The sequence below is a fragment of the Colletes latitarsis genome, chromosome 7, assembly GCF_051014445.1.
Source record: "Colletes latitarsis isolate SP2378_abdomen chromosome 7, iyColLati1, whole genome shotgun sequence".
Taxonomy (NCBI): Eukaryota; Metazoa; Arthropoda; class Insecta; order Hymenoptera; family Colletidae; genus Colletes; species Colletes latitarsis.
The window spans coordinates 7845593-7869395 of NC_135140.1; the positions used below are offsets into that span (position 1 = coordinate 7845593).

At 40.0% G+C, this 23803-nt stretch overlaps 3 protein-coding genes across 5 annotated transcripts; 2 read left to right on the forward strand and 1 right to left on the reverse strand.

The window, feature by feature from the left end:
• Window positions 1–8117: 8117 nt before the first annotated feature.
• On the forward strand, window positions 8118–15501 carry LOC143344050 (uncharacterized). Of its 2 annotated transcripts, XM_076769639.1 has the most exons (4): window positions 8118–8199; window positions 9217–9301; window positions 13105–13446; window positions 13954–15501. In XM_076769639.1, the coding sequence occupies exons 2-4, from the start codon at window positions 9287–9289 to the stop codon at window positions 14218–14220; spliced, it is 624 nt and encodes a 207-aa protein (XP_076625754.1). In that variant the 5' UTR covers window positions 8118–8199; window positions 9217–9286; the 3' UTR covers window positions 14221–15501. The 2 variants fall into 2 exon arrangements, with proteins under 2 accessions (XP_076625754.1, XP_076625755.1); XM_076769640.1 differs by lacking the exon at window positions 8118–8199 and having other exon boundaries at window positions 9165–9301.
• Window positions 15502–16373: 872 nt separating this feature from the next.
• LOC143344042 (BBSome complex member BBS7) lies at window positions 16374–20038 on the forward strand. The gene is made up of 13 exons (XM_076769616.1): window positions 16374–16515; window positions 16595–16784; window positions 16861–17029; window positions 17092–17168; window positions 17243–17495; window positions 17551–17813; window positions 17879–18068; window positions 18134–18214; window positions 18397–18540; window positions 18660–18781; window positions 18838–18947; window positions 19035–19314; window positions 19839–20038. Exons 1-13 carry the CDS (start codon window positions 16374–16376, stop codon window positions 19969–19971), a joined length of 2154 nt encoding a protein of 717 aa, XP_076625731.1. The 3' UTR covers window positions 19972–20038.
• On the reverse strand, window positions 19383–23784 carry LOC143344043 (uncharacterized). 2 transcript variants are annotated; one of them, XM_076769617.1, is made up of 8 exons: window positions 23647–23784; window positions 23014–23329; window positions 22436–22954; window positions 22193–22349; window positions 21897–22115; window positions 21676–21815; window positions 20969–21612; window positions 19383–20893 (listed from the first exon to the last, which is right to left on the reverse strand). In XM_076769617.1, the coding sequence occupies exons 2-8, from the start codon at window positions 23245–23247 to the stop codon at window positions 20875–20877; spliced, it is 1932 nt and encodes a 643-aa protein (XP_076625732.1). In that variant the 5' UTR covers window positions 23248–23329; window positions 23647–23784; the 3' UTR covers window positions 19383–20874. The 2 variants fall into 2 exon arrangements, with proteins under 2 accessions (XP_076625732.1, XP_076625733.1); XM_076769618.1 differs by having other exon boundaries at window positions 23633–23784.
• Between the last annotated feature and the right edge of the window lie 19 nt (window positions 23785–23803).

The window sequence follows — 23803 nt, forward strand, 5'->3', positions numbered from 1 at the left end:
TAAAATATGTTTCTCATTGGTCTTTATTTTTTTTTTTATACAGATGACACTTCCTCGGTTTCTTTATAGACGTTCAGTTTTTTCTTAAAAGGATCTCGTTTCTCTTCGTCTACCGATTTCAAACTTATGGCCGGCATTGTACATAAAACGCCCGTGAAACGTTTACGCCATTTCCTTTCTCATCCAGCGAGGAACGTGCGGACACATAAATTGGAATTCGTTCGAAATTATAAGCGGCGACGAGTTCGTCGTCCTCGCTTTACGCAACTGTTGATTTGAAGGAACGAGAATGCCGTGAGAGCACAGAATTCTGGAACCCTACCACCATAATCGGATTTTATTTACGAACGTTTAACGAGAATTAACGGAGAACAAGAATCCTCTGATTTCCGCCGCTCGAGTGCAGAAAATTGTAAAGATATAAAAATAATATGAAAAGTGTAAAATAACTGTTGCACTTGGCTCTTTTTATATAATTTTTTATGCAAGACGTAAAAAGCCCGTTACACGGAAGGGGAGGAGAGTAAAAGATCCGTTTATCAGAAAAATGTCTCGCATTTGCGTTTCGGGTGGTGGTCTCGTGTCGTCAAAATGCACACAGAAACGATGGAACGGGTCACGATTTAAACCTCGATTTCGCGTACATAGCTGGCATCGAAGTCACTTAATTACCCCGAGTAAGACTGATTGACGATAACCCGGCGAACTATAATAGCATTCCTCTGTTAGCCTCTTTTATGAGAATAAACAAAGAGACCGGTGCGCGGTTGCTGTGTGCTTAAAGTTTAAGGCGAAGTAAAAGTTCACTGCTGCGTCGCTGTTAACGAACAAGATCGGTATGCAAATACAAATCTACGTACGATCGAAACGGAAGCGACTATAAATTCATTTTTGCGTCGATTTGCAAACTTAAATTTGATGTTTGAATTTTCGAGTTTGAAAACGGAAGGAGTTAAAATTGAGCTACTACAGTGTCTGAGAGTTTATTGATTGAGTTTTAACTCTGTAGTGTTACAGGAAAAAGTTTCAGAAACCTCTTGTTTGATAGATGATCGTTCGAGTACTTGTGAGAGAGATACAAATTGAACGTAGCTCTCTGGTGGTGAGTGCAGGAACTGTTGCCCCAGAGTTTATTTCAGGTGCCTGTGTTCGTATCATAGATCATTGGTTACCAATCCGAGGCACCTTAAATGAACTCAACCCCTCGGTTTCACCCCTGAAGAGTTACGAAGTCGTTTCAGTAGGTTCTATTTAAACAGTTGGAGTATAATCGTGTTCTTCTCGCGATAGCCCTTACTACTTTCGAAGAATCTCCCTTTCGACGGGAATTTAGATCAACGGCTTACATAAGAGAGCTCACGCAAACGACGAACCACGGTCTCGGGTGGCGAGACTTTAAGGTTGAGGAGACCGAAATGTCAGGAGCGTTTCGAATGATTCGAGCAGCGGCCGAGAACAGCTAGGGTTAGAAAGAAGGCGCGCGCGCGCGAGACGAAACGAGAATGAAGATGTCCTAGATGCGGTTCACGTAGAGGTATAAAGGACGATGAGAACACGTTCTACTTTTCCGTTGTCTAGATGCTCCACGAAATATGCGACCTGTGGTCGTTGCACGCCTGAAAAACCGCGGCGGGCTTGTTGCGGATTCGGCAGAACGGAGCGAGAGAAACCTTCTGGCGGTCAATGACGAAATCGCTGGTAGATCGAGCGAGAAGATTAAGGCGATTTCTTGTTCTAATTGACGTTCAAATAGTATTTATGCTTTGCAAAACTGAATGGATAGTAAACTATAAACCGGACGTTGCAACAGCCCGGCGTTCGTCGGTGGTATAGTAGTCCGTAAAGTGATGATACTCTACCGATAACGGACTGTATGAAAACAATCGTAATGTTTCAATTAATGAACATTTCAAAACATACTTTTTCAACGGTCCTAAGTATCTTTCGATTCCAAGAATTAATAAGTGTAACGAGGAAGAATATTCCCGTTTATATTACTCGTAAAGCAGGCGTACTGTTAACATCCAAGCTTACCGCGCTTTATAATGCTAATAGCATTGTGCTATATACTATAACACGCGACGTTCTTAAACGTACGTCCTGTCCCCGATTCAACCTAGTGTTCTATGAAAATCACTAGTTTCCTTTTTCGTACCCAGTGATCAGTCGACTATTTTGACATTGACATTTAACGATTAATGGTGTAATCACTGTCTTTTTAGATTAAATAATACGGCTGCCGGCTATTAGAATGCTTTCCAAGTTGGAAGCGTGAAGAAATCCGGCGGGAGTCGCGAACTTAAAATTTTTCGCTCGTAGCTACTTGAAATCTAGTTAAATATTTAAACAATAATTTTCACAAACACCAAATAGAAGTAACTCGTAAATTGTTAAATCAATTAAATAAAAATTGCTTTATCATTCTTCCCACGAGCAAGAATTAAGTTTGAGATCGTTCTTGCGAGGAAACGATCTTCAACTTGGTCTGCTTCCAGGTTCTGATGGACGACCGCGTCCAGCCAATGTTCCAGCGGCCGCTCGGAACCGGAGGATCGCGGTTTCACATCAGGGCACCAAGAGGAAGAGGCCAAGTGGAACGTAGAGTTCGCACGAGTGCGCGAATTCAATGGAAGGTTATGAATATCCGATCTTCTGTCGAAGTTGCGTGTCATACTTAGCCACCTTATTGCCGCGACGCCTTTGTCTGTTGCGCATCCAGGTAGGCATTCCCTCGGTCACGATGAAAGTGAAAACTTCGTTCTAGTCGTAGATGACCTACTGCTTGCCAAGAATCTGGGTGCTCCGTCACACCACGGCGTTCTGATCGCAGCACCGCTAAAAGTCGCTGCAAGAAAGTCGATCGCCAAATTGGATGCACTTTTGGGCAATCTGTTCCCGCAATATTGAGCGAATCCTGGTTGCAACTGGAGGGTTTGACCATTTCGACCCAAGTAAAATGGATTTGCACTCGACCGGAGTGCTCAGGATCCTCTGAATATCTCTATAAATTCGTCACTCTGCTATTTGGAAATCTAGAGTACAAATGAATTTGGAGATTCTAACAAATTCATTTTACGACGTGTTTATAAAATTATCCAAGGAGTTGTTGGTTGCAAACGGCAGCTGAAACACTTTGAACGGTTGATATTATTTATCGACTTGAATGAGAAACAAATGAAGAGATTGCGGAGTTAACATTTCACTCGAGCATGTAATATAGAGACGAAAGGTGGAAGATGATGAACTGGGAGGATTTACACAGGAGCTTGTGGAGAGAGGACTGTCATTCATGTCACTTTGGCAATTAACTCGCGCACGTTCGTACGTTTAACAAGTCACGGCCGGACCATCAAGCATTTCAATAAGATCTACTCGCATGATGAATCCGAAGGAACTGTTTTCTGTACGCCTCAAGAAATTGAAAACACGAATCGAATTAATGATTTGCGTAATACGTTTATGCGATCTTCTTGTACTAACTTCAACATTCAGATCTTCCAACAGCTCCCACAATTTTAATCCTCTTCGGAGTACTCGAGATCTATGACAAGCGCCAACGTGTCGGGGGAGTCTTGAACGGCGGCAGACATCCGACAGATTTCATACTCGATAATTAATCGACGTGTTAAATGTTAAACGACCCATACGCGTCACTATTTCTTGCAAGAGGAATAGTGTGAAAAGTTGCAACGACAGTCGTGCCGAGTTTCTGCACAATCTATGCATCTAGCACAGTAAGACAAATCGTATGAAACGCCCACACGCGTTGTGATGTGCGTTCAGATACTTATTTCAAGCAGTTAATGACTCAAGAGAGGAAGAGTGCTAACAAAAAATCGTGAGAAAATTTGAGATTTTGACATCTTTGCAAGATATTCGGTGTTTATAAAGGCAAATTCTTGAAGTTAAGGTGTCGAATCTTCACGATTGAATTTTTATAAAAAAATACGCATCTCGAACTATTCTGATTAACAGTATATTAAAAGGCGCCACGAACGTAGAAAGTCTGGGAATCTCTGCAACAGTTGAGTGAAAAAACGCTGGCCAGTACCCCACTTTGGTCTAAAATTCCATCGCAATGGGATCCGATCGTCGGACTCGCGAGAAGACCATTAGAAAAACACGCGCTCCGCGATGAGAGGTGTACCTTTCCCATCGAGTTCAGGGAGTGATTCGCAGGAGAGCGACGCAGCCTTGATGACTATGGAAAAATTAAGGTGGAAGAGAAAACTTTCTCATGACGCGCGGACATAACGATCGCCCGACAGCATCGATGCAATTAGTTCGCGTTCAGGCGGCTTTACGATCGGTCGATCTTACAGTTTTTCGCTTTTTAAATGCATTACGCAACCCGAGGCGTCGTCTCTTTTTCCCCTTGTTGCTCTCGTCTCCCTTACGCGCGAACCAGGAATCGCTCGTCGTTCCTGGTACCGGCATGAGAATAAATTCATCGATTGTTTAACACGATTTCAATTTCACGTTTCATAATTTTATACACAATATCGTACGTGTTACGTTCTTAAAATATTCCGCCGCTTTCTCTCAAAGAAAACCGACTCCAGCGCGTGCTCCATTTCGTAAGGGAAAAGGAACTTTGCGACGTGAAACATCTATTCCATCTACTGTGTATCTGCGAAAAGTTGGCTAGTACTTCGTTTGCTCCGCCCATCCCCACTTTTTACGTACGACGCATCGTCGTTTCCTTTCACTTGTCAACTTCTCGCGGACGCACAGTAGCTCCCAAGCTTTTCGCGTTAGGTTTAAAATTTCTACAGTTAATAAGTTCCACTACCGCGATGTGTAATCGCTTCCCATTGATGTTAGTAATAATAAAACATCGTTTTCCATTAGGCAGCCGTGTACGCGGAATCGTTCGACACCCACACGACGATTTCGAAGAAGGCCGTTCGCGCGATTCCCATCGAAGATACCGGCGAACGCGTCGTCGAACTTCTGTCTGAATCCCGTCGCAGTGGGCGTACCCGCGATTCGCAATTATCCAATAATTCGTGCAGCAACATTCCCCAGTTTCGCAATCGAAAACGCATCCTACTCGCGTTGGATATCCACATCGATCAAAGCGACCGACTAATTGTTTCGCAACGTTCGTCCGCACCACTTCCCACGAGCAACGTCCAGCATCTTCCTCCATATTCATCCGACTCGAAAATGGACGAAGCTTTACAGAAATACGTTTTTTGGGTTCTTTGGATTCAGGCAAAATTCTCATCTTTCTGTAAGAGAAAATTTCACCCTTAAGAGACACATGGTTATCTCCATTACTTCTTGAATTCAATTTTAGTTTCTCTCGTCTCGAATTAGAGTTTGCCTGGACAGTGACTCGTGCGAGAAAATTTTTTTAATAAGACTCACCGTGCGTGTTGCACCGTTTGCTTTGGTATCAGTACCATTTATTTGTTTCTGCCGTTAGAAAAGCTGGTGTAACCAGTGCCAGTCACGCGATTCACCGTGTACAACATATAAGTCCAATCGAAATTGTAATTTATTCAGGGTTAGGCTCCCGACGATCTAAATGTCAGGTCGAATCGGACCTAAGGTCTCGATACTTTTCTGTTTTGCAACAAAGCTCGCTGTTGAGTTGTTTATGGATCGAACGGCCAATTATCGTAGAAGTAATTAATAATGTTTAACGCGTTGCGCGTATGCTCGGTGTAAACTGGACCAAACGGCGTCTTATTTATAATGTTCGTTAGATTTTACGGAGAATAACTCGTTTTGGTAAGTCCAAACGATCCGTGCTAATAAATTAAGGTTAGAGGCATCTCGAGTGAAGTGGTTTTAATAATATCGAAGTTTGTTTAAAATTATTAAAATTGCAAAACTTTATTACGAATGTCCCAATAGGTAGAATTTTGTTATCGTTGAGCAACAACGATTAACTACCAATTAAAAACGTATTTGCTCGTAAATCTCATTAACGTGTACACTCAATTGCATAAGTTATTGGAAGAAGTACCATCGGATGTTGTACGTCGTATATGGTTTACGGCTTATGCTAGCGTAATCGTTTTAGCCGAGTACTCAGACAGTTCTTGAATGATCTTCTAACAAATGAGTAGGTTGTGCAGGACCTATTACCTGGCCTGCACATTCCCCGGATTTTTATTTCTCAGACCGCTTGAAAACGGTTGTTTTTATAACACCGCCAGTGTTGAAACGCCATGTCATTGTACAAGCTGCCAACAAACTTGACAAACGTGTAGAATTTTTTACAAATTCAGAAACACTACGATGCAAAGTCTTTGGTGTCTGAAGCTCTATTATTGTTACACGAAAGCCCATTGGAAAAGTGCGCGTCACACCTCGGTGAAGAAGCCCCCTTCGTAAGATTCAGCGCTCTTTTCAACTTTCAAAACTGCGATGCGTTGGAGCGTAAACGCAGAAACTGGGCATCTCCTCGGCCGTGAAAGGGTTGAAGTAACGATCCAAGTACTCTGCCCTGACCTGGTCTTGCTCGGTCTTGCTGGATGCACGTAAGGCTGGGCGAGAAGGCGGATTGCTCGCCAAGCAATTCCGAGCGTGCGTACCCGCGCGTGCCTTTCTCCGCTTGCCTGCTGAAGCTATGCGCCGAGGATGGTTCGCAAAAATATTAGGTCATCCCACGAGAAATACGCTTTTTTGGAGACGAACGGAATTTTCTCTCGAATAACGCACGACGATTAGAATTTCCGCGCAGAAATATTGTTGACTTTCGTCTTGTTTTGGCATTTAGGATCATCCCCCTATTTAGGAAGACTGTATGATTTGTCAATTATTATTCGGTAGGTAGTAAAGAAGTAAAAACGAAGATCATCTCTCACTTTGATATCACTTAATGATTACAAAGTTTCACCGGTGGTTTACTTTTTCGTAGAAATCAATCTCCGAGGATCGACGATCACGAGAAAGAGGATCGCCAAAAGGAGTCACGAGACTCCGACGCATCAATGAAGCGTTCAGTTCTTCCCGATCGTTCGAGAACACCTATGAAATATCAAATTCTTTCTGATACGTAGCACGATAATCGATGGAATGACTTCTTCATGCTGCACCTTCGAGGCTAGAAGTCAGCGCGCGGCTTGAAAGATCATTTGGATCGCATTGATCCGGATTAGCCTTCCCACGATGCAACGAAATACGCTCGGCGATTTGTCATGTTACGTTTACGGGGACTCAAAAATTTTTCCACGGGCCACGATGCGAAATTATCCTCGGAAATTGCTACAGACGCGATTTCTATTCCTGTCCTCATCGTTGCACATCTCGATTACTCGTTGTGAGAATTTCTTGTTGCGCGATGCGCCCCTCGAACTGCTTCTTCTTTCCGTTGATGGTTTCCGTGTTCGATGAAATGGCGATTCCATTTACTGCAAACGCGCGCAGAGGCCTTATTCAATTGTTAATGAGAGATCCTTAATAAGAGATGCTAGGCGAGAGTATGTCTCTCTTACGTTCTAATGTAATTACATTCAAAGATTGCGAATTCCTGGCGATTATTAGAAGCATCGAGATGCAATTTTAAACCGGAGACTCTGGGTACGATCAGCGATGAATTATAGCAGAGACGAAACATAGGGTCCGGAATGTCTAAAAATACAATTTTTATTCGTATTACTATAAGCTATCATTTAGTTTGTACAATTATACTGTCCACTGCTACGAACGTTAATTTTGCAAGATTGGTCTCTAGCGGATCAATTAAAATAGTTCTGACATTACCAAGAAAGTAAACACGGTTTTTATGAAACAAACAACGCTTTTAAAATCTACCCTACCATACGATCCCATAGACTGGGATCTTAAACGCTGGCGGGTAAAGAACTCCCCTAGGCGCGTCTGGGAGTCCCCGCGACGTTCGATGGTCAAACTGGAGAAAGAAGTCGTCCAGAATTCGGTGGGTGAAGAAAAGCAACGCAGGATTCGCCTTCTCCGGGTCAATTCAGGCAAGGTTCTAAGGCAAGGTGAGGCAAGGTGAGACGAAGCAAGGCAACGCGCATCATCGTCCCCCCTTTCTGTTCATCGGGGCCCCGGTCCCAACGCGTTCAAGTATCATCTTATTAGAGCCACGCTATATAAACCCATCCTGCCAGCATGCCCAGCAGTTACGTACTGACTTTATTCACAGCCGTGTGCCGGAGTGCAACGATATTGTATACAACGAGACACGTGCCTCACCTGAACCGTATCCGTGTATCCGACGTAGGTCCGATTCTAAGGGCGGCTCGAGAGACGTATAGTTCGTCAGACCTCGGCGACACTTCATTGAACTACCCCCTCCCTCACCCATCCCCCGGTGACACACGGTGCTCCTTTAATCCTGATTCTTCACGGGACCAGGAATCTTTAATTTCTCTGTCAAGTGTTACGTGTCTTCTGTGAGAACTTTGGGGACTACCTTCGCTTTATCAATGATTTCGTTCACGTTGTTTTGTGACAAGAAAAGCATTCCTTTGGGAAGGATACTATACTCGTGGATATAGGACTCGCAACAACAAAAAAATTCTAGTTTCGATTTTTATCGAGGAAACACGTATACAGGATATTCACAGGCAAGAACGAGCAAAATTGTTGTACGGATAAAAAAGATCAAAATTTTAATTATAAAATGTCGTAATTATTCGAATAAAATTTTGCTCGTCTCTGTCTCCAAGTGGGGAATCTTTCAGGGAATTCTACATGCCGAAATTGCACCTTGGTGGCCCTCTTAACTTCCGTTACAAAAAATTCGAATATAACAATTTTGTAATTTATAAACCGTCGTGAAAGTAATCTTCGAAACGAAAATTTGTTTTAACGGTGTAAAGTCGGTAAAATGGGAATTAAGAGTTTTGGTCCTGAGAACGAGTGAATAATCGATCGATCCTGTCGGCGAAGATTTCAAAGATTATTTAACAACTGAGAGTTCCTTTACTCGTGATTTCCAACAGGGAGTGGTGTGCATGCATGCAATGCTACGAACAATCGTACCGAAGTCAGGGTGTGGTTAACCGTGAAATGTCGTTGAGGTCTATTCAACCCTTTATGTCGTAAAGCGCGCATTAAATCGGATCACGATAATTTACGTTTCCTTTAAATTTATGCCTTTGGAAACTATAATTTTTCTACCGCGTCGTACATTATTTCTGGGAAATCTCGATACACGTTTCACATTTTTTTTTTCTATATTTTATGTTGTAACGGTGCTTCTGTAAAGGGTTGACTTTCTATTTCCCGCAGTGGCACATTCCGAAAAGCGGTGCGTGAATTAATTTCAGTACGCCTGGGTCAACATTGTTGCCCTCACGTCATGTTTTACCTTCAGGTACGTGCCTTGAACCGATTAATATTTATTCGAGCATTTGGTTTACCATTTTAAAAAATTGTTACGTCGTTCGATACTACTTTTAAAATTCGAAAACCACAACTAAACTACTTTGCTAGCGTATTTTAGCTGGTCGTATTTAGTAAGTAGGAACTTTCGTAGAGAAATGTTTGCAAGAAAATCATCAGTATTCGCGGCGGATACTATGACTGGTTTATCGCATTCCTGAAAAGAATTTGTACTTTGCTATCAAAGGAGCGCTCGAGAAATACAGGGTTCCCCCCGCGGTAGTCCAGCGAGTGAAAAGTGATAAGCGACGCCGAGGCGCGAGGAGTGTCGTTCCAAGCCGTGAACACCGATTCCTTCGGCCGTCTAATTATTATAATTAATTACAGCCTCCCAACCGGTGAACCTCGTGACGCATAAATCTCAATTCACGTGTCCACGGGGGAGAGGTGTCAACAAATTATCGCGAGTTATTCCTCAGTGCCGTATACTCCTCGCGGATTCTGCGATTAATCAGGAGAGAGATGAATCACGCGACGGACCCTCGTAATTGATTTATCGATATGCATACGTTTGCCAATTGCCTCGGGCGCTAGGGAATCCTGATGTGGCTACTTAAGTCCTGAATTTAATTCGTCATAGTCTCTAGAATGATATTTAAAATTTTTGCATTTAGCTTCGATTTTATGCGTTGGCTCGTTTGGCGACTACGAATCATAGTCGAAAGTCTCGAAATTTGCATCGTTCATCTTCTTTGAATTCTTGGTCCCGTCAAAGGGTTTAAAAGTTCAGAGTTGCTGTTTACAATACGCTGTGTCTCGTTCGGTTGCAGGCGATCGCATAATTTAATTCTAAATAGCTGTCGTAACGACTTGGTCTAATTAACCGTAATAGAAAGTGTGTTTGGTGTTACGTGACTCGTGAAACACGACTCAGTTTAGCAGGTCCTATTCTTCTTCTCCTCCTTGGAGACAGAACACACCTTAGCACGGTTCGCGAAGATTCCGCAGCGTTTTATTCTTTGAAGTTTAAAGACATCTGATAATGATAGCTGTATGATCCCTTTTGCGCAACGAGGTCATAAACGTTTGAAGCGAAACTTGATGGATTTACGGATACTGCTGAAGTTTTATCGCTGGTAATTGTGTCAACAGGATGAACATTTTTTTTTGTGGAGCAATGTCCTCTCTCGAAGGATCCCTGGAACGTGTAATATATCTGCGTGAAAGGTTTTATGGGTGTCTTTTGGTCGTCTGATTGTTACGATCGTAAAGAAAAGGACACTTTGTAGGAGAAATAATTGCAACAATGGAGACTCGTGACGCGTGTTTGCACATAGACAGGATAAAGTTGGACTTATTTTTATTGTACGACAGTAGTTCCCTTATATTTATTAACGATCATTCCGTTTACTTTCGTCGATTCTCCGTGATTTTATTAAACGTGCTTCCAGCTGTATAATGTAATTCACATGAAAACTGTAGTCCTTCGAGATTTAAAAGGATTTGCATCACTTTGGCTGTGGCAATGAACGTTAAACAATAACTGCTGAAACAATGGTGTAAGTCTGATGCCAACTGAATTTCTCTGCAGTTAGTAAATTTAAATGAGCGGCGGCTCTAAGCGAGAGAGGCTACTTAATATTCTCCGCGAGACTGCGAATTATTTTGCAATATTCTCATTTTTCCTCGCCTCCCCATCTTTTTGGCTGGCTCCTGTCCAAGGGAAACGGAGCCGGTTTCTTTTCACACATAAGCATAAAGAGCTCCAAGTATTTTATCTGAATCAAGATGCATCATTAAAGCAACAACAGTTTGTAACACCAACCGTTTCACTTTATTTTCACGGATATCATAGTCTTCGAAACCACGCGTTTCATCTTGTTCCCCGTCTGCAATCAACAAGGTTGGACGACTCTTCGTTAGAACTTTACCGCAAGAATATGTAATTAGCTACAACGCGTAAATTGACGTTTCGTAAATTAATTAACTTTCTTATTGTTAATTTCTGCCATCGTCGAGTTGAATCAACACAAGACGATACACCGTAATTGGCATAATTACTATCGCAAAAAATTATCGAGTTACCGCAACTCATTACAGACATAATTCTATTTCGTTCTATAATAGAAATTTTTATTTTTATTCAACGGGTTTAACTTTTATTCGTTATTCGATAATCTTGATACAAATTTTGATTTTTTACACTTGATAAATTTCTTCCCTGAGTTTTTCCAGTGAAAGTGTTCCTAATTTATTTAACAATCATTTTAACGTGCGTGAAACTCATCTCGAGATTATCTTCGTATTAATCTTTTTATCTGAAATCGAAACTGGGGACAAAATCCGCCTAGGGAAAACAATTTCGCACGCATTTCGTTGCACCGGAGTCAGCGAAGAGGCGAATTAGAAATGAGGCGGAAGACGTGTAATTAAATCGTTGCGAAACTGTAAATAAGCGTCACATTCGCAGCGTGAAACACTCCGCACAATTACTTATCTCGCGCTTTAAGTACTCTTTATTCTTTTCAGTGTCTTCTGATCCCAATGATTTCTTTTTTTCAATAGAACTTCTCGCGTATTATTAACCTTCTGTTGCACGAATCTTTCTTTTGCATATATTATGACGAAACTTGTATCGAATTTAGCCCGCCACCATTGACCAAAAAATCTATTATCTAAACTTTAATCGCTTCGGAAGACTTCTTTATTCTGCGATAAATCATCAACACTTGAATGTTTTTATTTCTATCGAAGACCACCGGGAAAGCACTGTCTTGGGAGGTTGATTAGATGCGTTTACACGCATTTAACCGTGACTGTCGCTTATGACACGCGGTCTAATAGAAACTTGCGAAACACGAGGGCATCTTCTCAGTTTCTAATCGAGGAAAACGGTGCCCGCGTTCAACCTAATCCTTGCGCTCACCTCGACCGTCGCATTATACATCTGTCGTCCTGTTACCAAATCTGGTACATCAGTTTGCGACACGCCAACAGTTCATTACATTCTCATCACGATTATCTGCAGCTGACACGCGTTTTATTAGAGAGAGGAAACGCGGTACCATTAAAAGTTGCGCGTCAACCGATTACTGCACGGTAATTGAATGTGATTGTGTAAATGGGAGTAGGAGGATAGAGTAGGAGGACATTTATCTCTGAAGAGACACTTAAATCCTGTCTCTGATGGTTGCGTTCATGAGGAACTGATGAAACTTGTGGCACTGTTTCAATTTTTTAATCATTCTACTTTTCCACTACGGTTCATAAATAGTTCTTCTACCTTCCAAGAATGATCAACAATCTTCGATATCATTTTCTTCTCGTAGGTCATTTGCTTAATCCTTGCCCAGCATCTTGGCATTTCTCCAGTTTAGATCTGTGCTGGTAGTCGTTAATCGTAAATTTAGATGAGGGTCTGGAACGGGTCGAGAGTGAAACTAAAATACTACACTCGGTGGTGAAGTAATAAGATACAATGTTTGTAAAGAAATTAGTTTTAAAAATTTTAGCACGAATGAAAAATATACTTTATCGTCTTAACACGGTGGCTGTTCAATAGAATAACTTGAAACATTTCTTAAACTTGAAAATCTTAGCTACATCACAATGATACATGTTACCTAGAATAGGTAGTAGAATATTGCACGGTTCCAGATACGGGCAGTCAATGTGTTAAGCAGAGACATTAAATAGAAACACAGATATCAGATGTAGCAGGTCTTCTCTGGGATTCATAGAGATCCGCGATGTAAACTGAAGAAAACCAGACGTCCATTAAGTGTTTTATTACAGATAACGATACTCTGCGTGGCAGTGGTCCACGTCATTTGCGACTTACCTCCTGGAACGAGACGTAACACATACCTGCCACCCGAGCCAACAAAGGGTTACAATTACGATACACCTCGGGTACCGTTCCCAAAACCCTCGACCTCACGGCCCCCCTTCTCCACGACAACACCTTATCCAAGAACAATGCGCCCCTATCCTAGTACCAAGCCAGTCACGAAATTCCCGTCGTCGAGACCGACTCCGGGCGAAGGATATCCACCCACAGGTCCAAGACCCACTCCAGAGTTCCCAGACTATGGAACACCAACTGGGCCTACTAGTAACACCATTACTCCTGGTGGAGTAAGTAGCAATTGCCTTCATCAGGGTCTAACGATGCTCGCGTACCACGGTGAATCGTCGATAAGTATCACCATTCTAAATTGCAATAAAATGAATTCTTTGTAAGTGTCGTGCAGTCTACACCAGGCCGTGGCTCGATAAGTGTCGCGAGTCGGTCAAAATTGTTTGCGAGTGTCGTGCAATCTACAGACTCTGACACTTACAAAGGGTCTAATTTTAGGGTTCTCCTAATTGCTTAGTACATATTTTCTTCCAGTACAAAACTACACAAAAACTTGTGAACCGAATTAATATTAAATTTCACGAGACACCCTGTGAATCGATGGGATTATGCAAGACTAACTTATAACTGTCACACTTTAATTATTTATATCTTAAAATGTGTTGGGCATTGGTACTTACCTTACTAGTTGCAACTCGGCGACTCTTCAGCCGATTTCTCTGGGTTTAACGGTAAAAGGGAAGAAACTCGAGGACCTTAGTTCTAAGTCTAGGAATTAATTTCAGCATGATCACCATCATCACGAGCCGGGCATGCCGTTCGATTTCAACTACGCCGTGAAGGAAGACGCGTTCGGCAACGATTACTCCCACAACGCCATAAGCGACGGCGATATCGTTCGCGGAGAATACAGAGTCCAGCTTCCGGACGGAAGGCTGCAGATTGTCCGTTACACCGCCGATTGGAAGCACGGATTCAGTGCACAGGTCTCCTACGACGGGAACCCACGTTTCGACGTTCCTCGGCCGCCAGGCACCTTCGCTGGCTATTAAGCTCAGCGTCGATCGAGCCTAGGGTTGCGAACTCGTACGATGTTAATACACGTTTGTTCTGCGGTTCTTGTCGTTAGTTCTCACCGTGCAGTATCGCCGTCTCTTCGTTATCCATTCGTTGCCGCTAATCAGAGACGGGCAGTAATTTTATTCGCGACATTTATTCGATTGAACGGTTGCTTAGGTACTTAAGTTTTTTCCTAGTTCAATGATAAGAATAATATTCGAATTCTAATTCGTTGTCGATCAGCAACGAATAAAAAGTTCAGTTTTCTTTTATTCGTTATTCGTGATTTTTATCCAAATAAAAATTTTACCCGTCTCTGTCGCTAATTAGCCCGAATCGTTCGTATCGTCGAGGATTTTATTTTTCATTTGCAGTCGACCCTGTTTACGCAGATTCGGGAGTCGGTGCTGCTCGAACTAGATACTGAAGGAAACCTTGGGGGTGAGAAAGGAAGCATATGTGTGGAGGGTATAGAAATTAAATGATTACTATTCGAAATGAACGTATTCGGAGACAAAAGTTATTTGAAAATATTTACCCCTTCCCGTGGCATTTAGCTTGACGAAATCCGGGCCCAAACGGTAGGCGTCAATGCGCGGTAAACAGACCAGACTGATGCTAAACTGCTTTGAAACAGAGATTATAAAAATCGTGACCAACTCTTGTGGCGTACCGATAGGAACTAAAACTCAATGACGATAGTGATTTGTTGTCCGTGAGCCTGGCTCGTGATGTTTACATTTGAGCCGACTTTCTGTTCGCGAGTCTGGCTCGTGACATTCATGTTTGGGCCAAAATCTTCATCACGAGTCAGACTCGTTAAAATATGGGAAGGGGTTAAGCAGATGGGTAATACACAACTTGCAGTTGAACGAGTAGCACCCTCCTTCAGGATCTGTCGCTTTGAAAGAAATTGTATTTGCAATCGCAAATGGTTTTGATCGTAGTTGGTACTATCGATTTTGTTCAGTTCCCTGCCGGTGTAAATTTTAGATATAAGTAATCAAAGACAACCCCTTAGATCAGAGTATATTTTTTATTCTTCAATTAGATGTGTCCAATGGACACGAATAATATAGGAGGAACGAAATAAAAAATTGTTAAAATTAAAGTGTACTTCTTTCTGAAACATGAAACACCAGTTAAGGACTAATTTGTACCAGTAACATTTAATTTTAAGGGTGCTGATAAAACAATACTAACCCCTTGCAGTCGCGCGTTAAAAGAATGATTGATTACTTAAATGCTCGGTCAATGATCTAAGGAAAGGATTCGAAATTCGAAATCAGCTTGCAAAGGAAACATTTTCTTAGATCGCTGATCAATTTTAAAGGAAAAAGTAAACAACGCTGTAATTCAGAATAAGAGGATCATTGTGTTATCATTTTTCATAATAAAAACATAAATAATTTAATGTTTTTAATGTTTATGGTTATGCTACCAATAACTTTATATTTGCAGAACACATGTGCCTGACTTCAAAAATTGTTTGTAACATATATTTTTATAAGTATTACATGTAGCGTAAGGTTCAATTACATAATTTCTAGGAGTCTTTACATTTAATGTAGTTTACTTTTTACACTGGTTTTTAGGAAAGAACTGGGAGTTTTAAAGTTTGACACTGCCAACCCTAGCCTCGACCAATAATTGTAAATGTATTATAAATAATCCAAGGAAATACTCGAGAGTTTATATTGACAATTCGTTTGAATAAACTCATTCAAATCAAAGGTCCATCGAATATGTTTGCAATTTAATATAAAAAAATCCAATGTTTTCAAGCATTTCTTCTTTTTCTAATCAATATTACTTTCATTTTCTTTTAATATTTTACTTAAAAAAGCATATATCTCTTTAATTAAAACTATTTTTACAGAAAAATAAGACTATGTACAAAGAATAGTTTGTTGTGATGGTTTGTCGCTATGGTTAAATTGATCGTCGCGCATGTGCACTCACAATGATGTTGCGAAGCTTCGCTGTTCATCGAATACCACGATGATTTATCATCTTTCTTCTGTCTTATAAAATCATTTACCATTTCACTGTCCTTGAGACTTGAGAAAAGTTGCTCGATCATGATCGCGACCAAGTAAAGTTTTTTCCAATTTGTGATATCGCCTGAAAAGTTTTGCCGTTCAAAATGACTCTACCATTATCGAGAATAGACTACACAGCCGTGGGTGTTACATCTCGAGGTACAACAAAGATTTTCTCCACGTCGGAGCATAGACAAACTCAAAAGTTTGCTGTTGCTGACCACGATGGCGTGTTACACGTCTACGGTAAGTTTTATACAAGTTTTACGCCGCTTTCACAATCCCTGTTTTCAATTGCTGAACAAACAATTAATTTTTAATATAGGTATGAAGAAGGGCGAGCTACAGCTGTCGTTCAAGTCTCTACCCGGCCCGAAAATTAATAAACTAGTTCTAGGTGGTTCCGCGCGCGATAAGATTTACATTGCGCACGGAAATACCGTGAAGGGTTACTCGAAAAAAGGAAAACTATTCCTAGATTTCGACACAAATTTGATAGATCCCATTTCAGCAATGTGAGTTTGCTCGCTTTGGGCTATACAAGAGCACTGATAAATTCGAATAAATCCTATCACGTTTTATAATTCTTAGGTGTGTGCTTGGACCGCATCTTGCAGCATGCGCTCGGGATCTTTATCACAGATACCACGATTGCAAAGATGCTGACTCTTATTTGGCCGGTGAAACCTTATACGATGTTGTTCTTTTGCCCGCCGAAGGTTCTACCGTTTATGCGATCCTCGCTTGCGGAGATTGTGCAGTAAAATTAATTTATTTATCGCGTTACGGTCAATCTTTTTCTAATCGATTTACTTTTTCTAGGTACGAGTTCTTCATGGCACAAAGAGCCCAGCGGTTCTTAGACTTCCGAGCGTGCCTACGGTGCTATCTTTATACAGGTTCTCAATGTTCTGTTACTTTACATATCACTTTTAATCCCATATCGTACGCTTCCTGACGATAATCTTTATAGAGAGGGTGATACCGAATCTAAAGACCGTGTTCTGGTCGGAACCATGGATGGCAGGATAGGTTTACTGATTCTTCAGGGTAACAAAACATTGAGAATCACTTGGTTGTTGAACGTGACAGGCTCCGAGGTCACTTCTTTAGACACTTACGAATTGCAAGATGGTTTGGATATACTTGTCGGTCGACAAGACGGTACTGTCGAAGTGTACACATTTCCTGACGAAGACACGTCACCGTCCTTTCGCTATCGTTACGTATGTACACGTCGTGATTCGTAATTTTTTATCGCTGAGGACTCTCGTGTTTTAGAATGCCAATGAGAGTATCAGTTCGGTGGTAGGTGGTGTAATTGGAGCTGCAAAATATCCTGAGGTTCTGGTTACAACGTATTCAGGCCGGATATTTGGCTTGACCACCAGACCACCTGGACTTTTGGAATCTGATCAAAATGACGGTTTGATTAAGTTGAAAGCAGAGATACAACAATTACAGGAAAAACTTAACGAAGAAAAGGAAGCAGCTAATTTTACTGTCGATCCTTTAGCGCCGTTAATTTTGTCAGTAAATCATAGGTAATGCAATCGTTATTTTTACGTGGATACGTTTTAATAACGAAGACTAAAGAAATCGCTTCCAGGATGGTTTTGAACCAGGAAGACGCATCGTATTCGCTTTCCATAGAACTTGATACTCCGATAGACAATATTTTAGTACAATCAGACACACCGATAAAATTACTGGATGTGGAAAGCAACAGTGCGGTAGTCAGCCTCTCTGCTTGCAATCCTAGAGATGGCAATTTTGTCCTTGCTACTTATCGTTGCCAAGTAAGCATAAGTTACAGAGGAAACAGTGAAATGTAAGATATTTTTAAGCTGATTATTATTTATAGGTAAATACTAATCATCTTGAAATGAGATTAAGAACCATCGAAGGTCAACCAGGTGTTTTACAAATCTACGTAACTTCACAAGTATACTTTCAATTCTCTTGTATATAGAGAATGAAGCATGTAAAGCGTGAAACTTGAATATTTGCAAGATACTTTACCACTAGGTTTGAAAATATTCGGATGTCACGCTTTACGTACGTCTCTTTATATAAAATAAAAATATATATCAAATTATATAATCCAGAAACCTCTTTGTAATTTAGGTACAGCCGAAATGCTGTCGTAGAATATCGATACCCATATATGCCCTTTCCCTCCACGTAAGACAACACGAAACAGATGACACAGAGTTCTCTGGAAAGTCTTTTAACGAATTAAAATTGATTGGAAGCTTCACCGTTGCGGAGGTAGATTCTTAAACTATAAAAATATATTTTACCAAAGACCAACATTGAAGTATACCAGTAATTCTAATCCTTCCCTTCGAATCCGTTTTAAGGATTAAATATACTTTGATATACTCTAGATGCACGCCTGGCTTTCTTTGATATTACCCGATGTTCCTGAAAGGCCTCACTTGCAAGAAGGCGAAGCTACTTTATCATACGTTTCGTCTGTCGTGGGCACAATTTTGAAATGCACATACAAGTAAGTCTTTCGATGCTCCGACGCGATACTGGTTTCAACGATTTATTAATTTTTAGAAAAGGAAATGCTATTTTCCTTGGGGAGAATATATCGAGTATCATAATTCTCAGAGATATATTGACGAGAGAAGCAACAAAGAGAAAAATTAAGTTAGATGTATTTTGTGGTACGTTATTTTGATGCGTCGACTATTTTTTTAAACTGAGTTTTTTTTCAAATGTTCGTTTCGGTTGAACAAAAAGTATCTCCACAGACGTCGCAGAGGGCAGTATATCCAGAGTGCTGGAGTTAATGCTTCCGAGATTGAACACGGCTCACAAATTAATTACGAAAGTAAAAATTTTAAATGCGCTAGAAGAATGGGAATTAAAAGAAAATCCAAAACAGAATCTGTGCTCAGAGTACCAAGAATTGCTACAGGAAGAAACAGAAATCAAATCACAAATGGCGAAGGATAACGAAATTTTAGATAGGCTGCACGGAGTAATTACAGATCTTTATGTTGATTGGGAAAGAGCTAAACGGTCTCGCAGGTAATGTATAAATAATATGACATATATTGACAATATATTACAATTAACAATTGCATTTCATTCGTCAACTTGCAAAACACAATGTATTCTGTATTAACAAAATCATATACTTTACTTTTCTTTCTCGCTTGTTTCTTCTATCATCGATTTAAATTTAAATTAACATTTAATATTTCGAATATTCTTATTCGAGCAAAAAAAGAAAATGACAACTTTCTTCTTTCAGATTCTTATTTCAAATATTGATCGTATATTATATAAACGATATTATATAAATTATAATAAAAAATGTTTAGGAACATAATTGGCAACGTAATGTAAAGAAAATAATTGATACATAATTTTATTAATATCGTTCATCGATTACTCTGTCAGTAATAAAGTCGAAGAATTTCGTCATTCTCCATTTTATATTTACATATATCAAAAATTAAAATTTATTTAAAACAGTTGTTTACCGAAGAGTTGAATTGAAAACTTGAAATAAATTGCACCACTTTCTATATACACTCCATCCGTTTCAGGATTAGTAGCAAAGATGCGGCGGAAAAGCTCAACGCAGCTCTCGAATCCAGAGAAATGGCTCAGCTTTTACATGTTTTCATTGATACAAGTAACACGGTGCCTGCACCATCTTTAACACCTTCGATTATTTAAGACTGAACTACAGATTTTTTTTTTGTGGAGAATGCAATAAAAGTGGACCACAGTGTTTCTATAAATGTCTTCACGTAAAAAATATATTTTTCAACGACGATTCGCGATACAAACGACTAACTTACCTAGACTTAAAAATGTACATACATATATACAGGGTGTAAATGGAATAGGCAATTAAACGTTAGGAGCGTTTCTTGTTTGCTGTGATTAAAACAAAACCTACAAAATAGATTAGATAATTTTTCCTTTGAGAATATAAATACTTTTCGCTTATTTCGTTAGAGAAATTGCTAGAAATAATTTTTTTCCAATTTTATACCTAAAATCACTTCTCATTAACTGTCGAACACGTTTACCTTAAAGTATTTTCCCAAATTTTGAAAATCGTTAGTTTTACATTTTAAATGCTTATACCTCAGTAAGGAAAAGTTTCCGAATCCATGTTTATACGACCTTTGTTCGCACTCGAGATAAACAGAATACGCTTCTGAAGTTCGACCACCAATTTCAATTATATTCTGTATTTATAGATTTATGTATATATATATATCTTTATGCAATTAAACTGATATATATTTTTAGGATTTCCTTTCTGTTTTGTACTTTCACAAGTTTCTCGCTAAAAACAGTCTTAAGAATATTATTTAAACACTGTATCAATCGTGATCGTGTTTCCTTAAATGTATATCGCAGAGAAACTGGAAAGTACAGTATGCACAATTACATAGGCAGTGCGTTGATGCATAGCACTTCGATCAGTCATTTACAATGAAGGTCCACTACTCGTCAGAGCACTATCTTTGTGCAATAGACCTTTCACGTTCCATCGTTAGATTATCTCACGTGCTGGATCGCGCGTTACGGTACAAAAACAACCTTTAATTCTTTTCCGAATAAACGTTACATGAAGAAATACTGCCTGCAAAAATAACAACACAAAATATTTTCGCAAACTTTTTCACACCACAACGTAAATTAAAACAAATAAACTTACATGTTATCGGTAGTACGTACAACTGCCTCCAATGGATCCCTATCTTGATTCGAGTCTGTCGTAGTCGTCACAGTATATTCCAAAGTTTGCCCACCAGCATGTGGCAAAATGCTTTCGGGATTATCGTCCGGTGGAACAATTTCCACGACTCCTGTTGCTTCCACTTCTAATTTTAAATCCCTAACGAGATCTTGAATTGTTTTGGCTTGTGCTCCTTTATCGTTCTCATCCTCTATGTTCTTGCTTGATATAACCCTGTTCAAAGGTCTGTCTGTTCTTCCTCTAGAATGTGTATGCATATGCCTTTTCATGTCACTTCGCACTCGAAATGCTTTTCCACATACTGTGCATGAATGCGGTTTCTCTCCAGTATGTATACGGCGATGATTTTGTAAGTAACTGCTCGCTCTAAACGTTTTGTTACAGTATTCGCAACGATAATTCTTTTCTCCGGTATGGATTCTTCTGTGAACGATTAAAGAGTATTTTCGCGCGAAGTCTTTACCACAATATTCGCATTGATATTGTTTTTGTTCCGAATGGATGCTCGTCGAATGGTATTTCAAGTCTCCCCATTGACGAAAATGTCGACCGCATTCTTCACACTTGTACGGCTTATCGCCGCTATGAAGGCGCTTGTGAACCTATATTTCCAATAGTCTGATTAATAGACAAAACTTATGGTTGTGTTAATTGCAATAGGTTACCTTTAAAGCACTAGCCGCGAAGAAACTTTTTCCACAAACTTCACACTGATGCGGCCGTTCTCCACTGTGAGATCGCATGTGGTATACTAAACTATTTTTATGGTGGAATGACCGATCACATTGAGGACACGATAATTCATCTTCGAACATAATCAATTATATGAAAGTATATTGGTCAAAGAGAAAACCTTTACAAGAAAATGTACAATTTGTATACATACTTGATTTTCGTGCTTTCAGTATTTTCTTTTTTTTCGTTGTTTGTGGAATGTCAGTTTTTTCTTTTTTATATAAGTCTTGCTCATTAACGGTCGGCGGTTTAACATGGTCCCTATGTACGTGATCCGTAACATCGGTAATAGTCCATACAGGCGATTGATTATTTACGGTAGATAGTGGAGATTCTGTTTCATCGTCTATATGAGCACCAGTTTCCTCCACTGTAAACATTTTTAGTGTGCTTTTAGTTAAAAAATACCAAGAAATAACATTCTCATTTCCATTCACGGTTGCTTACCGACGCCTCTGATGCCTTCCATGAGATCTTCGGGTTCACTGAATTCTTCGATTACAGTATTTTCAAGACTTTGAACAGTTTGTGGTACAGATATTGTGATATTAGTATTTGTTGCTTGTGCTATTCTTGTTTCCTGTTTCACAGGTTCGTAGTGCACCTGAAATATAAACAATCGTTGCAGGCATCATTGATTCGATCACTATATAACGCAATCCGCAATTAAATACGCAAAAATTGAATTACCTTAAGGTGCTCGAAAAACTTTAATTGACTACTAAATCTAGAGTTACACAGTTCGCATTTGAATACGTGAGTTTGCATATCTCCAGACGATTCTACATTTATAGCATCTGAGTTCAGTCTATTGCCATCCTTCCGTGAAGAGCTTCTTTTAGTTTGTTGTTTAAGTTTACGAGGAATCCTCTTTTTATGAGGTAAAGATCTCTTTGGTCCAGAACTTGGTGTTGCTTCTTCGCCGCTTTCAGCCGATACTTCGATATCGTACTCGCTTTTAACGTTTATGAATTCCTGTTTTACGTTATGCGCAAGTCTTTTGAATGGTTGCAAAGTCGGATACACGGGCGGAGCATTTGATTCTGGTACAGTTTGAATAGAATAAGTATTAACAGGTGTTAATGTTTCTAAATGAGAAACATCTGGTAGAGTTGAATCTTCGTGTTGAGATTGATTATGAAGCTGCTGTTGTTTCTGTTGTTGTTGTAGTTGAACAGCAACTAAAGCCGCGGCTAGCCTGCGATCTTCCTGTATACGAAATTGAAATTCAATTTTTTACATGTGAATGCAAGAAAACAAAATGTTACCTCTGTTAATTCATGTTGTAACAAGTCATCTGCTTCATAATATTGTGTTGCTGTACCATAATCAGTACCAACACCAGCATTGATCATATCAACAACCATCCCCTCAGAGATTAACTCTCCATTTAATGTTAAGAGAGGAACACTCTTACTTAGTGGCTCTCCATCAGCCCTTTGAATGGTGATATATTGTGCACCTTCCATTTCCTCCAGCAGCACTGCCTGGGCTTCTTCCATAGTTATTTACTTTAGTTACCAATGGGAGACAATTTTATTTTTAATTACTTCCTTCCCATTTGTAAGGATTACTTATTTGTGCCTGCAAATATAAAATATTTATTAAGGTTTATATACGAAACTTTCATAAAATATTAATAAAAAGTTTAGCCCATTTTAAATGCTGGAACTTAAATGTCAGTATCATTTTTAAACAGATTTAAATTAACGATCGATAAATCTCGCGCGTCTATCGATCATCTGGATATGAAACCGCAATTTAAATTTCGCGCGCTCGTATACTTTAGAGATGACAGCGGTATCAAGGTCACTGCACCCGGAGCTCTCAGAAAATTTCTTTCGTGGCTTGATTCGTGTTCTAGCAGAAAAAACGGCTTTCTCTCACCTTCTTGTACCGACCTTTGCAAGTCCGAATGGATTTCTGGTCTCCTTTTTGTGGAACTTGAGCAACATAAACAAAGCAAAATATTGAAACACTGTAGGACAAAATGTGACAACAGTGCTTGGGTCCTGACGCCATTAGAACGGATGTTCCCTTCCTTCCCCAACAACGAGA